The sequence below is a fragment of the Athene noctua genome, chromosome 1, assembly GCF_965140245.1.
Source record: "Athene noctua chromosome 1, bAthNoc1.hap1.1, whole genome shotgun sequence".
NCBI lineage: Eukaryota > Metazoa > Chordata > Aves > Strigiformes > Strigidae > Athene > Athene noctua.
In genome coordinates, this window is record NC_134037.1 from 145,309,164 (window position 1) to 145,323,343 (window position 14,180).

Genomic DNA, 14,180 nt, shown 5'->3' on the forward strand with positions numbered 1-14,180 from the left:
TGGCTGTGTCCCCTCTCAACCTCTTGCCCACCCTAGCCTACTGTCTGGGCCGAGAGCGAGGCAGAGTGGAGTGGGAAAGAGAGAAAGCCTCCAGGCTGTGCAAGCACTGTTCAGTAATAGCCAAAATATTTGTGTGTTATCTTTAATATTTTAGCCAAAAATACAGTGTACAGCAACATGCAGGCTACGGTGAAGAAAGACTCAGTACATCAGCCTACCAGGGAGGTTGTGGGTTTGAACTCATGAAGTAAAATTGTCTAAAACTTGCTGGTGAAAGGCCTTTATCTGCACAGCTACTGTGCAGTAGAATTATTGTAGCTGAATAACTAAGTGAGGATTAAAGCTTTTGCATCTTTGTGCACTTGACTGCATGGTTTGCGTAAGCTTTACTGTTTCATAGGTAAGTGTTTGTACAAATAAACATGCACACGATCACACAGTTACTCTCCATTGTTTGTTCCACTGAGTAACATCAGAAAGAGGAATATTCTCTGTTTCTTTCTCCTGCTTAAAGAGTAGAAGATAAGATTGTAAAATGATGGAAGTACTTGATACTTCATTTAATTTAGTGACAATTACTAGATATTAAGTTGCCAGTTCCTCAAAGTACTCACTCAGGAACCCAGCTTCCTTGTTGTGGGATCTTTTTGTGTAAAAGAAATTGACAGTTAAATGAATCTAATTAACAGGTAGGAATTCTTTGTTTGCTTTTAATGTCTTGCTCTCTTATGTTCTCACAAGCCTTACTCATGCTTGAAATTGGTCCTTATTTTCTGCCAATCAGTAGATCTGTGGGATGTGTTAGCAAGGCGAGCACTGGAATTTCGTAGCTTGATGCATCTTACTGCTCTAAGTTGCAGGTTTCCTTATGTGCAGTGGTCTTGCATTAGTATTTTGTATGAGTACTGTGTTGTTGCTGCCCAGATATGTAAAATAGGGGTAGATGAAGTCTGAGAGGATGGAAAAGTAAAAGACATAATGAGACTGTCATGGGGCTTATACTGGATATGACACACTCTGAATAGTCAGGCTGCTGCTAGGGAAATGTCTTGCCCTGGTTATACAGAGGAGCTAACTATGCATGTCGTCTGTCTTTTTTTTTTTTTCCTTGCTAACAGTGACAAGACAACATCTGGCCTTCTGCAGTCTCTCTCCCAGTCTTCCTGGGTTGTTCTGGACTGTCCACATTGTTTCTCTAGCTTTCATGATTCTGAATGGCTAGTGAAGAGGGATGTTCAGTCTAATGGCCAATTGCTGCAGCTGGTTAAAACGGTGGCAGGAACCTGTCAGGTAAACATGTGAAAATATTCTACATTTATGTGATGACCTTCCCAAACTATAGTTCATGTCCTCTCACCTATGTTTTGTTTTATTTGCTGTGTAATGTTGTTTTGTATTTTTTAATTCCAAGACAAAAATCTGTCCTTTTTTTCTCCAAGAGAGAATCAATACATTTTCTGAACTTAAAAATGAAATATTAATCATCTCTAATTCAGGTACTTCGTTTCTGACTTCAGGAAAATATAAAGTTCAAAATATTGTCCTTTGTATACTATTTCCTGAAGTTGAGCATTATCGGGTGATACTAGAAATTTTCTGTAAAGTTTATTTGGTTTTTGTTTTACTCATTTAATGTCTACATTTTGAGATTCTGAAGTGTAATGTGATAAAACACTTTTGTTTATAAGAGTAGACTGTAGCCCCAGTGTAATACTAGTTTTCTTACTGCTATCTAAGTATCTTAATACTGCATTTTGTGGGTAGTCCAGTGATCTGTTCTTACTTATGGCATTCTACTGTTCTTGTTTGTTTCTGTTCCTTTTACTTTGACACCCTGCATACTTTTCCCTCCATTTAGCAGAGATGCACAGATAGCGCATAATTTGTTTTAAACTATTTAAAAACTATGGGGAAGGGAAATAAAGGGTACACCACATTTATTTATACTTCACCCTCATGTAGGAGGATTTGTTCTTTTCTTCAATGCTTCATAGTTTAGGTTTTACGGAAGGTGCTGCTGTTCAAAGAACTATATTGGCTTGAATAGCCTTCTGACACCACCAATGTATTATAGTCAACTGTGAGTTTATAAATGTTTATGACTGTTCTGGTTTTAGCTTGCTGTTAAAGTATAATTTACTGTGATCCTACTGTTCATTTTTAGGCTCTTTTCTCAGAGGTTTTTGGCTCTTCTGACAGAACTTGCATAAGTTATACTTCATGTGTGATGGTGTTATAGTTTTAAGACTGGAAATAACTGGGTTTAATATTCCTTCACTTAAAGGGGCATAAAATTGAGCAAATTCCTTTGACTCCTTTTCAATTTTGTGAAATAGGAGGAACAATTGAGGTATACACATAGCTTTTTCCTATTGCTTTACTTAAAAACCTATCCTGATATAAATTCTAACCTGTATACCAGTTTGCTAATATATTGTACATACTCAACACCACTGGTTTGCATGTTTGCGGTCTATATTGCTCCTGCTTGAAACAAAGGCACAGTGAGTCCCAGTTCTGCTTGTTTACAGCATCTGATGTTGTCTACTCAAGTGTTGTATATTGTATAGTGTCTTCAGATGCACTGGTTCAGACAGAATTACATTTCTCGTATAGGCAAAACTTTGAGGCAGAGAGATGGTAAAAATACAGGGGAATGGAAATGAAATTACATAAATTGTTAAAGAGACCATGACCACAGAGAAAAAAAGGATAAAATTTACAGTACCATGTAAAAACGAATTTCAGCAGGCAAATACAAGTTGAAAGCAAAATCATTGTCTCATGTGAAATCTACAGCAGAATATTAGACTGCTCATTTCATACCTTGTTCTGCTCTTCTGTCTGATCAGATGGTTTGACCACACAATTGTAAAATGCCTCCTACTTGGTATTTTGAAACCTGTTCTTTCAACTACTTCGTGGTACATTTGCTATGCATGTATGAAAAAAAACCCCTTTAATAAAGTAAGTTATGTATAGCCAGAGGAAAAAAGATTTGAAATATCTTTTTTTTTTTTTTCTCCTTATGGAGGAAGGTGACACTAGTAATGGTGGGACTTGATAATGCTGGTAAAACTGCTACAGTCCGAGGAATTCAAGGAGGTAAGCAATTCATTTTTTTATCATCTAAATGGAGCATTTAAAGAGAGAGTATAATTATTAATTTTCCATCATTTTAATCTGAAAATATTGCTTCATCTCTTATCTCTCTCTCCCATCTTGTTGAAAGAAAATTTTGGTGACTATACCAAAAGTGTTGTATGGTTGCCAAAGTGAGCATGTCACAGGCCCCATTGTGTGAAGACCTGCAGATGAGAGAAAAATTAAGGGGTCTTAGCTTTGAAACATAAAGATCCTAATTTTTGATATCTGGAAAGTCATGCTAGGGTGATTTAAAAAGTAGGTGCTCCCAGTCATGTGTTTCAGGCTCAGGAGAAGTAGCAGAGCAAGCTCTGCATTTGCTCCATGGCCCCTGCACTTAACATTATGTTGGACTAACACTGACCAAGTCAGTGGTAAAGTTGCTACCATTTTGTTACATCTTTTTCAAAGGTAACAGTATGATGTAGAGGCAAGGTAGATAGTATGGAGAGAGCTGCTGTTTAAGATGTTGCACTGTGCAACATTAGAGCCTTTAGTCCACTAAGACAGAAAAAAATTAGTCCATAGAGGTTTTTAATTATCTTGGAAACACTAAGACCAAATGTTCAGAGTACCTTGGTGCTTATGTGTCTTGAGTTGAGCGCTGTATCGTTAACTGTATAAAATGGTAAATTGCAACAAAATCTGTTCTGGATTCTTGTTTAAATTTCATGAGTGTGTTAGTGTGGTTTTGGACTAAAGTAAGGTTTTTTTCAGTAGTTTAATAGATAGCTGAAGGAACATTGTAGCTGCAAGCAAGCAGTCTGTCTCCATCAGTTGCTTTAAGTGAAAGAAAGTGTAGGACAGAAACTCTGAAAACTGTAGACCACACTCTAATTAATAATTACTTTGAATTAATGTAATTATACAAAATATTCTAGTTAATGATGTGTTTCACATCTTAGTATACATCAGAGAAATCAATGGACCTGATTTTTTTTTTTTTTCTTATGTACATGTGCTGAAGTTGCTTTCAGGTGACCAGAAACACGCATACATCAGTAAACTTTATATAAAAGTCAGTGTTGTAAGTATATTTAATGAGGAAAAAGTTCAAAAGAAGGAAATTGCCTGTGTATATATATAACATAAAGGATGGTTCTAGCGATACATACTTTATATCATTATTTATCACCAGAAAAACACAGGCAATTTTCTAGGCAAATACTTCAGTAAGAGACCACTTGATTTTGGAGTGTACTTTCCACCATTCAGTGACACATGCAAGCAGGATATTATTTGAGATAAAACTTGTGCTTATGAAAACAAGAGTTCTCTAGGTTGTTTTTTTTTTTCCCCCTTGTGGGACTGTTTTTCTAAATAACTTTCACCTTGTGTAATAACAAGAGTGTACTTAGTAGTGTTTCGGCAGACTTGGAGACTCCATCTCGACTTTCTGTTTACTCATGGTATGTAAATTCATAGATTTGCTAAAGTGTGAATAAAATTACGAATATTCCTTATATTCCTGAATCTTTGCCCTGAAAACATGAGTATTTCATTATCTATCTTTCCATTCTGTTTCAAAATCAATTTTAATGACTCTATTAGTTGAATCTTGACAGTTATTTCTAAAAGTCCTTTTTTGTTGGGGAAAAAATGGGATAAAGACCATGCCTTCATTTCTTCCTCTCAACAAGCTGAATTTAATATCTGTTTCTCCTGCCTTGTGTTACCAAGTTGCAGAGATCCAATTAACTCACCCCTGCAGAGACAGCTTAGTGGTGTGAGGCAAGTACATGCTTTTTTTGCTCTCCAAAAAGGGAGACAGCAGGCAAAAGTATTAAATATAAAGCTATAGTTTTTTAGCATATTGCATGGCAAACTAAAAAACAGAAAATAAAAAACAAAGACCAAAACCTGTTCTTGAATAAACGGAATCAAATAGTTTACATCTCAGAAAAGCATGGTTTCAGTTGCTTAATCTCAGCCTTTGGTTTGAACTTGTGAAGCTGTTTTGACAACCATAAGGGATAAAGAATAAATTTGGCAGAGCACAAGGCTTCCAGGTCATAATGTATTAACTGTTTTGTTTGTTTTCCTTCTCAGACTTGGATTAATACCATGCAAATGCTGTATAACTGTTTAGAAGATTGGGAGCATTGGTGATAAGGGGGAAAGTAGAAACTGCAGTACACTAAACACCACTGCAATTCAACTGTGGTGTTAAATATTAAAAATTGCATTTTTGGCTCTTCGTACCCCTGTCCCCAGCCCCAGTGTTCTATCTAAATTAATGTAAAGTAACTGGTTGAGAGACTAGTGTTTTAATTTGAAATTACCTGAGGAGAGGGAAAATTTTAATGTAAAAAATATGTGGTTAGCAATATGGTGTCACTTAACAAGGAGGGTTTGCTTCATGTTTTTAAAATACGAGTTTTGCTTCACAAGTCAAAATGTAAAATCCTCTAAATAACTAAGGGCACTTTTTACTGAAGGCTTTCTTCTTTGAACTCTGACAGAGTCTCCTGAAGACATGGCTCCAACAGTTGGGTTTTCCAAGATTGACCTCAAACAGGGACGCTTTGAAGTCACCATCTTTGATTTAGGAGGTGGAAAACGAATTCGAAATATCTGGAGAAATTACTATGCTGAGTCCTATGGTGTAATATTTGTTGTGGATTCCAGTGACATTGCAAGAATGGAAGAAACAAAGCAAGTCATGATAGAAGTTTTAAACAGCCCTAAAATATCAGGAAAACCTGTGTTAGTGTAAGTAATGTTAACAAATGTTCTCCTAATAATCTGAAATTTTGTAAATTTTAACCTTCAATACACCTAAAAAAGTATTATACTTATGTAGTACAAACTTAAGTATAAAGTACACTAATACTACTGTAACTTTAACACTATGCAATATTACATTTAATTTTACAGTATTTCTGAAGTATTTATGCCAATCAGTGTCATACTAGTGAACAAAGCCTTTTCTGTCTTTCTGTGTGTCTTTACCTCTTGAGTTGTAGATGGTGATACACTGAATCCATTAACTGCATCTGATATTAGATCTTATTTAGTCCTTTCCAGGGATATTTATTTCTCTTCTCTTTCATTCGCAGTGGAAAAATACTAAGTTGTTGGGGTTTTTTTAACCCTTTAAAATTCTAATATTAGTTGAAATGCTATGGTTGAAGACTACAAGTTTGGCATGGCAACATGGTGTAAAAATATTGTCACTTTTTAGGCCTACATCAATTAAACTACGAATGGTTATTATATTCTGTAATACCAGTAATCTCTCAGTAATAAATATCTTGTTCACTTAACACATGGTGGTGCTGCTGATACATGACTAGCAAAATTTCGTTAAAGAAGGCCTACTTTAATAGTATTTGACATGTGCTTTTGTTTCAGTGCATGTGTTTTAATTAAAAAAATCCCCCAGCTTAAAGTTGCAAAAGTTCTAGAGACATTCTGTCACAGAACAGATGGATTCATGAACTTCTCTTCTTAAAAAATAGGTTTTGTAAAGTATTGGAAATAACATATTTTATTAGATTAGCCACACAAAAGGTCTTTGAGGATAAATACCCTTTTGAAGCTACACTAGAAAGTATGGAAGTTTAAGATGGTTTATCGGGACAATATATCTGGTGGATGTAAGATCTCTATAATGCAGTATATACACAACATGTCTGTTATATCGTAAAGAATCTGTAAAGCTGAGAGGCTTCTTAAGAAGTAGTGATGCTCTGACAGTTTGAGGGTGAAACTGGCTAATTTTTTTCATCAAGTGGAGTGTAGTTCAGCAAGCTAATGGTATAGAAGTTGAAAAATAGATTAGATTTTAAGTTCCGTTGCTATCTGAATGTCATTAGTACAGGGAAGGCAATAAAACCAACTTAATGCAGCTAGTTAAACTCAAACCTGTTCTGCACATGCAACTATGACAATTGACAGCTGTGCAGTGTTTCTATAAATAAATGCAACTTTAGGGTTATTTTCATAGAAATCTCTGTGCCCTAATCCCGTAATAGAGTTTATTTGGGTGGCTGGCTATACCTGCAGAGAGTTTAATGGTAACTAAACTGTTTGATGATATTGCCTTCTAATTGATTGAGCCTCAAGCCTTTGAACAGAATTTGCTCTTGTAATGTTCCAGTTATGTGGAGGGATCCAGTAGTTCTTCGTTTTATGCTCCCTATATGAGCCTGCCATCTCTAGTTATGAATTCTTTCTTGAATTGTCTTTGCTTTCTGTTTGGTGTCTGTGTTCATGGTGTAGCTGTGCTACTCTTGGTATGTTTACATCATGTAAACCCTAGAATTTGTTCCAGTATTTGAAGCAGTTCTTATATTGTGATGTCTGCAAGTTGTGAAGCAGGAAGTCTTGGTCAGTAAGCCCTGGCGTTTGTGGTATAGAGTCCTTAGCAAATGCAATTAAACTGGTCCCATGCGCCTTCCTTCCCTGAAGATGCTTTTGGTTGGAGATGCAAATCCCCATCACTTATACTTGCCAGATAAGAGTTCTGTGGCATCAACTTTTTTCTTTTGAGTCCCTAAAACTGAAAAATGAAAATGTATCAAATGCAGAATAGAGCAAACAGCAGATTTCCAAATTTGTGGTGAAAGTTGTCCTTTTTTGATATTTCCTTTTTTAGAAGGATGTTCAGCTTTTGTTTGGTTTTTGTTTGCTTTTTTTTTTTTTATAAGATATTTGGTATCCACGTAGCAATAAGTTCCCTAATACCTTGCTAAATTTCTTATTAGTGCATTTTAGTCTGTGCATGTATGTGTGAAGGCCAGTATTTACTGAAAACAATGCAGTGACCTCTGAGTATTAAATCCAGGAAAGATGAAGTTTACTCTGAGTAACTCTCTTCTCTCCCATGCTTTTGCAGTGCAGAGCACAATCTATTTCTCTTTTAATAGAATACTGTTCTAATTTCATGCCACAAGTGTATGTCTGGTCTGGGCTGCTGCTTTCTTCCAGCACTTGAAATAAACAGCGAGAAGCAGAAAAACAGGTGTAATTTGTTTATTCTCTGATGTCTGTTAGTGCATAGATTTCTCTACTATGTTATTTTTATGTTTAAATACAAAGCACTAATTAATGTTTTATTAATTACCAATTATCGTCTTAAAAACTAATAAAAGAACATAAACTCTAAAGGAATGAAAAGGAGCAATCTGTAACTTCAAAGTGTGTCTGTGCTGAAGAATGATGAAAGAAGTATTGGTGACCTGATCAAAATGAAACAATTGAAATGGATATTCATGTTTCTTTTTAAGCGTAGATTGACCCAATGACCAAAAACTTCAATAATCAGCACTGATTTTAGTCTAATGTTATTTACCCTAATTTGTGCTATACGTAGCATCTGGTACAATGAAGTATGAAGTATATGCAGGTATGCTCTGAGACTGGATGCAAGTCCATTCTAGTTTTTGAAGGCAGCAGCATATATGCAGTATCAAGGTATGTCATTACATGTACCTAGCATTTGCTTGTCTTTGAAATAACCTGCTGGTTGTGCCTTTTTTTTTTTTTTCTTTTGTGCACTTCTGGTAGACAATAATCAAAAATACAGAATTACCTTTTTCTTTTGCATTTATGGGCTTTCATCTATCTGGACAAAACTAATCTTGCCAGTTGGTTTAGGGGGAAAATAAAATCTTCATGACTGGTAGCTAAGATGGACCTTTGAAATACACCATTGCTCATCAGAAAATTCATTTTGTATATTTGTAAAGGAACATTCCAGTTATCAGGGTAGCAATATCATATTTGTGCCTGTGCTGTGCAATTTTTTCCTTGTTAGTTAATAAAACTTAGAAAGGAGTGATACTGGAGTGGTAGCAATGGTAAAGAAGTGGGAATTTGCCTCTAGACAAGAATTCTGATCTGTTGGGAGTTCTCTTCCTAATTTGCCTTTATACCATGGACAACCTCATCATACATAAAAGAAGAACTTGAAACAGAAGTTGCATTCCCTGTTAGGTAAATTAATGCTTACTGGAACTTTCATCTTTATTGACTTGTAAAGTTCTTAGGATTTGGATTAAGAGGAGTGCTGTTGTTGAATGCTTTTGGAAAATTGGTTGTTCAATAATAATTCCAAGAGGAATGTATTTACAAGTTGTATAACTCTGTGCTAATGAATAAACACATTCCGTGATATACTCAGCTTTTTTTTACATACTCTGACTTCTCTCACTAGTTCCTGAAGTCTTACCCTCTTTCACCTTCTCTTCCCTTCCTCCATTCAGTACTTCCTCTCTGTCTGGGTAAGCACGTGCTGTGTCTGGTTTTGGTGCAACAAGCAAAGTACTGTGCTGTCTGTCACCTTTGAGAATAGGTGAAGTGAATAAATTAAAACAATTTTTGCTCTCTCTCTTCTACCTGTATGAGGTCAGCAGTACAGTTATTGTAGGAGCTAACTGTTCTTGCAAAAATGGTCTAAAAAAGGAGTGGGGAAAACACTTTTTCTGCTCAGGTAAACAAATTTTGATGTGAGGTAATGGGTAAAATATATGCTGAATCATGAAGTTCCTTTATTTAAATATATCTCCTTTTTAAAGAGTTAAGAAAGAAAATAACATATTCTGATTTAGATAAATGTATGTTTCTTCCTATAAAAAGGTAATGTTGTTTATAACTATGGAGATTGGTTCATTACAGTAAAAGCATCTCTCATAGCAACAATTTAAATAAAAACATTCTCCAGTTGTTTGCTGTTATGTGATGGAAGGTTTGTCCACGGCTCTATATATTTGTTCGATGCTCTGTAGATTCAATCAGTTTTGAGATTTTCTCATTTACTGATGTGGAGTTGGAGTTGTTAAAAAAAAAAGAAAAATAAACAAAACTCAACTCCTCCAAAGTAAAACTTCAATCCCTAAACAAAAAAGAACATATAGAAAAAAACCCAAGAATAGGAGAAAACTTCAACAGTGGTGCACTTAATGGTCACCAGGAAAGTCTTGGAAGTATTTGACACACAGTCCTTAATGAAAGTAGACAAACTAAACTTTTTTTATTTCCAATTTGAACAGCACAGCAATTATGTGGTTTGTCTACACTGAGAGATTTAGTCATTCAATCCCTTCACTCTCCCCCTTTTTTTGTTTTTCTTTGGATGCTGTCACCACAATAAGCCATACTGTATATGTGGCAGCTGGTTCACTTATTCCTTCTTGGAGAGAAACAGTTGCATGTCCTCCCCCTTTCTGAGAGGACATGTTTGCATAACACTGTAGTTTGGTCAGATAATAAGGGTGTAGACCATACCAACTTCAGCTCCTACTAATCAGGATAGATCTCCAACACTGCATCAGCAGGTCTTGCACACTACATACCCTCATGCTGTCCCAAAACTTTAAGCATATGATACCATCATGAACAGTTCTTTCATGAGATGCGTTGCACTGATTGTTATTTTGGACATGTTGAATTTTAGAAAAAGTAATTTTATATATCTAACTCCTCAGGCCAGTGGGATGTCACATGCAGCCACAAGAGATTGGGGTCAAGTGCTGTAGTGTGGATGTGACCAGTCCTCTCTAGAGGGGGATCTCCAGAAGCTCTTCCCTCCAAACAGTGTACATGGGTGCTAGTCCACAACACTTTATCCAGAGGCCAGACCTTGCTCTCTGGCACTATGTAGTTATAGTAGACTATAACTATGTAGTTACAGAGACTTCTAAAGACAGTGTAGTTATAATTTATCATCCAGGTGAGCAACTAAATTAATTGTGCAATTGGAGGAAGAAGGGGAGGAGAGGTAGGAGAACAATTTTGGGTATGTTGTCCAGCTAGGACTGTGATATGTGCAGTAAAAGGGTTTTAATCATAATGTACAGGGAGGTGTGCAAATGAAGCCTTCAGTTCTTTCATGAAGTATGTGGAAAATTATATCCACAACAAATACTTTAAAATCTTTCCAGTAGAAGAAATGTATGTGGTTTATTCTGGAAAAAGTGACTTTAAGAAAAAAGTTTAAAACCTGAGGTTTTTTAAATAAAATCTTTTCCCAGTAAATATACTATTTCTATTGTTTCTTTGAATAACGGAATGTTTCCCCCGAATATTTTTCCTATTTTTATATCTGCCAAAGTAAGAAACACTCCTTTCTGAAAATCACTGCATGTCATCTCTGATGTATTTTTTCATAATCAACTTTATACTGTGAGTAAGTGTGCTAGAAAATGTCGCCATGAATTATCATGGGTAGATGGGTCTCATTTCACAATGAATAACAGGTGCCATTACTGAAGACTTTGAGATGCAACTTTCAGTACAGAAAAAAGTAGAGTTGGAGTCGCTGGTCTGCTCTTTGCCATCTCTTCTTCTGTCCCAGTCAATTTTATTATGGTGTGCCCTAATCTCATAGTACACCGTGCATATGGCAACTCTGCTTTTTGCCAGGGGTAAGAAGGCACTGCTGACAGAAGATAGGTAAAGGGGGAGAAAACTCTTGGTCCTTGTCCTCCCTGCTAAAGAAATGGATAGCAAGCCTGAGCACTATTCAGAGGGAAGTGGGGGCCCAAGTAACTTGGAAAGACAATAGGCTGAATTGTGCAATGTGGGCATAAGATTGGTACAAGAGACTCTGTATTACAGCAGTATGGGAATATAAGAATTCTGATACTTTTCAGTATGATACTTTCTTCAAATTGAACTGGTACTGTGGCATCGTATTATCTATCACTGCTCATGGAGGTATCGCAGTATCATTTTAAGACGGTTTTCCTAAAGTGCTGATGGTATTGGCTGTTATTGACTCAGTACAAATTATTTGAAGACATTAAACTTTATCTTTTTTTTTACTTCATTGTACTATTTAATTTATATTTGCTTTGCTCATGTAGGCCTCGTTTAATACTTAAGTGCTTAAGTAGTTAATCAGTCTGTTATGTATGAGGAAATTGAGTTGTAGAAAACAAGAATTCTTTCAGTTCTTATGTTCATGGGCCAATTCTTCTGTCAGCATCCTCAAGACTTATATAGGTATGCAAGTTTAAATTTTCTTCTCCTAGAATATTTTGAGAAAGGAGTACTTAGATTTTGTGTTATGTAGGCAAATACTGGTTTTGTTTGGGATTATTATTGCCTTTGTTTTTTTCTGGTTTTGTGTTTGGGGTTTTTTTGTTTGACATGAAACACTTGCAAGAGAAAATACAAGTCCATGTCCTAGGGCTGGTATTTTTATACCAGAGAGATTGCTGGGCAGGTATTCTTTTTTTTTTTTGTAGAAAGCTACTTTCTATCTGTTATTTTGGTGATGAGGAATTATAGCTATTAATATTTCACATTAGAACACTAGCAGCTCTACTTTAATTTGTTGGCTCTTCTGCATAACTATGTAATTAAAAAAACACTGGAAAGTTGTTTTAATGATTACTGCAAAATTTCTGCTGTTAATCATTTTGAATGCACAATATCAAATTCTCATGATGTCAGTGTAAGTTGTAGCTAATATATTTACTTTCGGTTAATAGCACCTCATATTAAGAGAAAGCTTTCCACAAGTCTTTCTGGTTTTCACTCTTAGTTCTTCTGCAGTGTGCTAAGTATGTTTCTGTTTTGCCATTTTCTAACCAATATACAGCTGAAAACTACTTGACTTGTGTATGGATAGGTGGCCATGTTCCTGAGTACTAGTGAAACTTGAGTTTTATTCCAGGATTTAAAGTACAGCTTTTGTTTAACAAGACCATGCTTACTTCAAAGAAACATATCTGTTGTGTGAAGAGGAAGGACTAGCCCAGGAACACATTTCTCTCTCAAATAAGGATGCTTGTGTGAACACTCCTGCATGGGGGATGCTGTGTAAGCAGGTAGTGTATTTTGGTTTTCTCTTTTGTCAGTGCTGGCTGCAATAATACTTCACAGAAGTACCATAATGCTTTTCTTTTTAAGGGACCAGGAGAGAAGGGAAGGGCTATCAGTTATGTACGTTTGGTTTTTTTAAAAAGTGTAATCAGGAAAAGAAGATGTGATGGTGTTTCTGTGGAGTGATTGTTTCTGTGTGTTACATTTATATACATACATATGCATATATGAGAGATCATGTTAGCCATAACAGCTTTTTTCTCTGGATTGCTTATTGCCTAGTTTCTGCTCTGCCCTTGAAATGTAAAGTAGCTTCCATATATGTAACAGTTAAGGGAAATTATTTAATGGAATAGTATCAGTGGAGTCATTGTCTAATTTTATTTTTTGTTGCTACTGTGTAAATAATCTTCTTCACTTTAAGGTTCAGGCATCTGATTGTACTTTGATAGCAGTTAATTTCGGTTGCAATTTTAAGCTTGGATGGAAGGAACGCAACTATTTATAAATATTGCAATGTGGAAAAAAATCAGTAGTGCCTTTTGATAGTAGATTGATCTAATTTTTTTTCCACTAAATGTAATTAAGGACGTCTAGTTCACTTAGCATCTTGCAGAATTGCAGTGCAGTTTGTTCTGACTTCTCTGACTGTGTCCAGATATAGTGATATTGATTGTGTCTGCACAGCATAAAGGAGTTCAGAAATATATTCCTGGTTTGGTGTTTGGTTTTAGTGTGTTTTTTTTTTTCTTTTTGGAAGTAACTTTTTTATCTCAGTTGCATTGTTATTTTCTGTGAAATTGCATTAGAGCACTATTTCTCGTTCAGCTCCAAAAGGGATTTGGTACAAGACAGAAACCAACCATTGGGACTATGGAAAGCAGAAGCACTTTGCATCTGCTTGTTTCTCTTCACTGTAGAAATAAGTGCTGCTGCAAAATAAAGTAGTGCTATAGATCATGTCTTGATAATTCAGCTCTTTCATGAAGAACATCTAAGGTGTCTTCAGGGACATGTTGAGTCAGTGACTAGCTGCTCTGTTCTAGGTTCTCTGGTAGGTATTCATATTTAGGACTTTAGGCATCTATTTTGCATAACTGCATGAGGATCCTAGGTTTCTACACTTGGCAGAATTTCATGGAGCTGTATAGAGTTCTGGAAACCCTCAACTAGTTCTTCTGGCCACTTCTGTAGTAGTACAGATAAATGCATGTCCTATACCGTGTCCAGTTCTGGACTTCCCACTACAAGAAGACCACGAA

The 14,180-nt window shown here is 35.8% G+C and overlaps 1 protein-coding gene across 6 annotated transcripts in view; it reads left to right on the top strand.

Annotated features, from left to right (window-relative positions):
* ARL13B (ARF like GTPase 13B) overlaps positions 1-14,180 on the top strand; it is a 53,399-nt gene that overhangs the window by 8,793 nt on the left and 30,426 nt on the right. For 5 of the 6 annotated variants that reach the window (XR_012633140.1, XR_012633141.1, XM_074899438.1 and 2 more), the window contains exons 2-4: positions 1,119-1,290; positions 3,035-3,105; positions 5,607-5,856. Coding sequence is in view for 4 of the 6 variants with exons in the window: in XM_074899438.1 (XP_074755539.1) it covers positions 1,232-1,290; positions 3,035-3,105; positions 5,607-5,856 (380 nt within the window). In the remaining 2 variants the exon portion in view is untranslated. The remainder of the gene's footprint in view (positions 1-1,118; positions 1,291-3,034; positions 3,106-5,606; positions 5,857-14,180) is intronic. The other variant, XM_074899463.1, reaches the window with a different exon arrangement.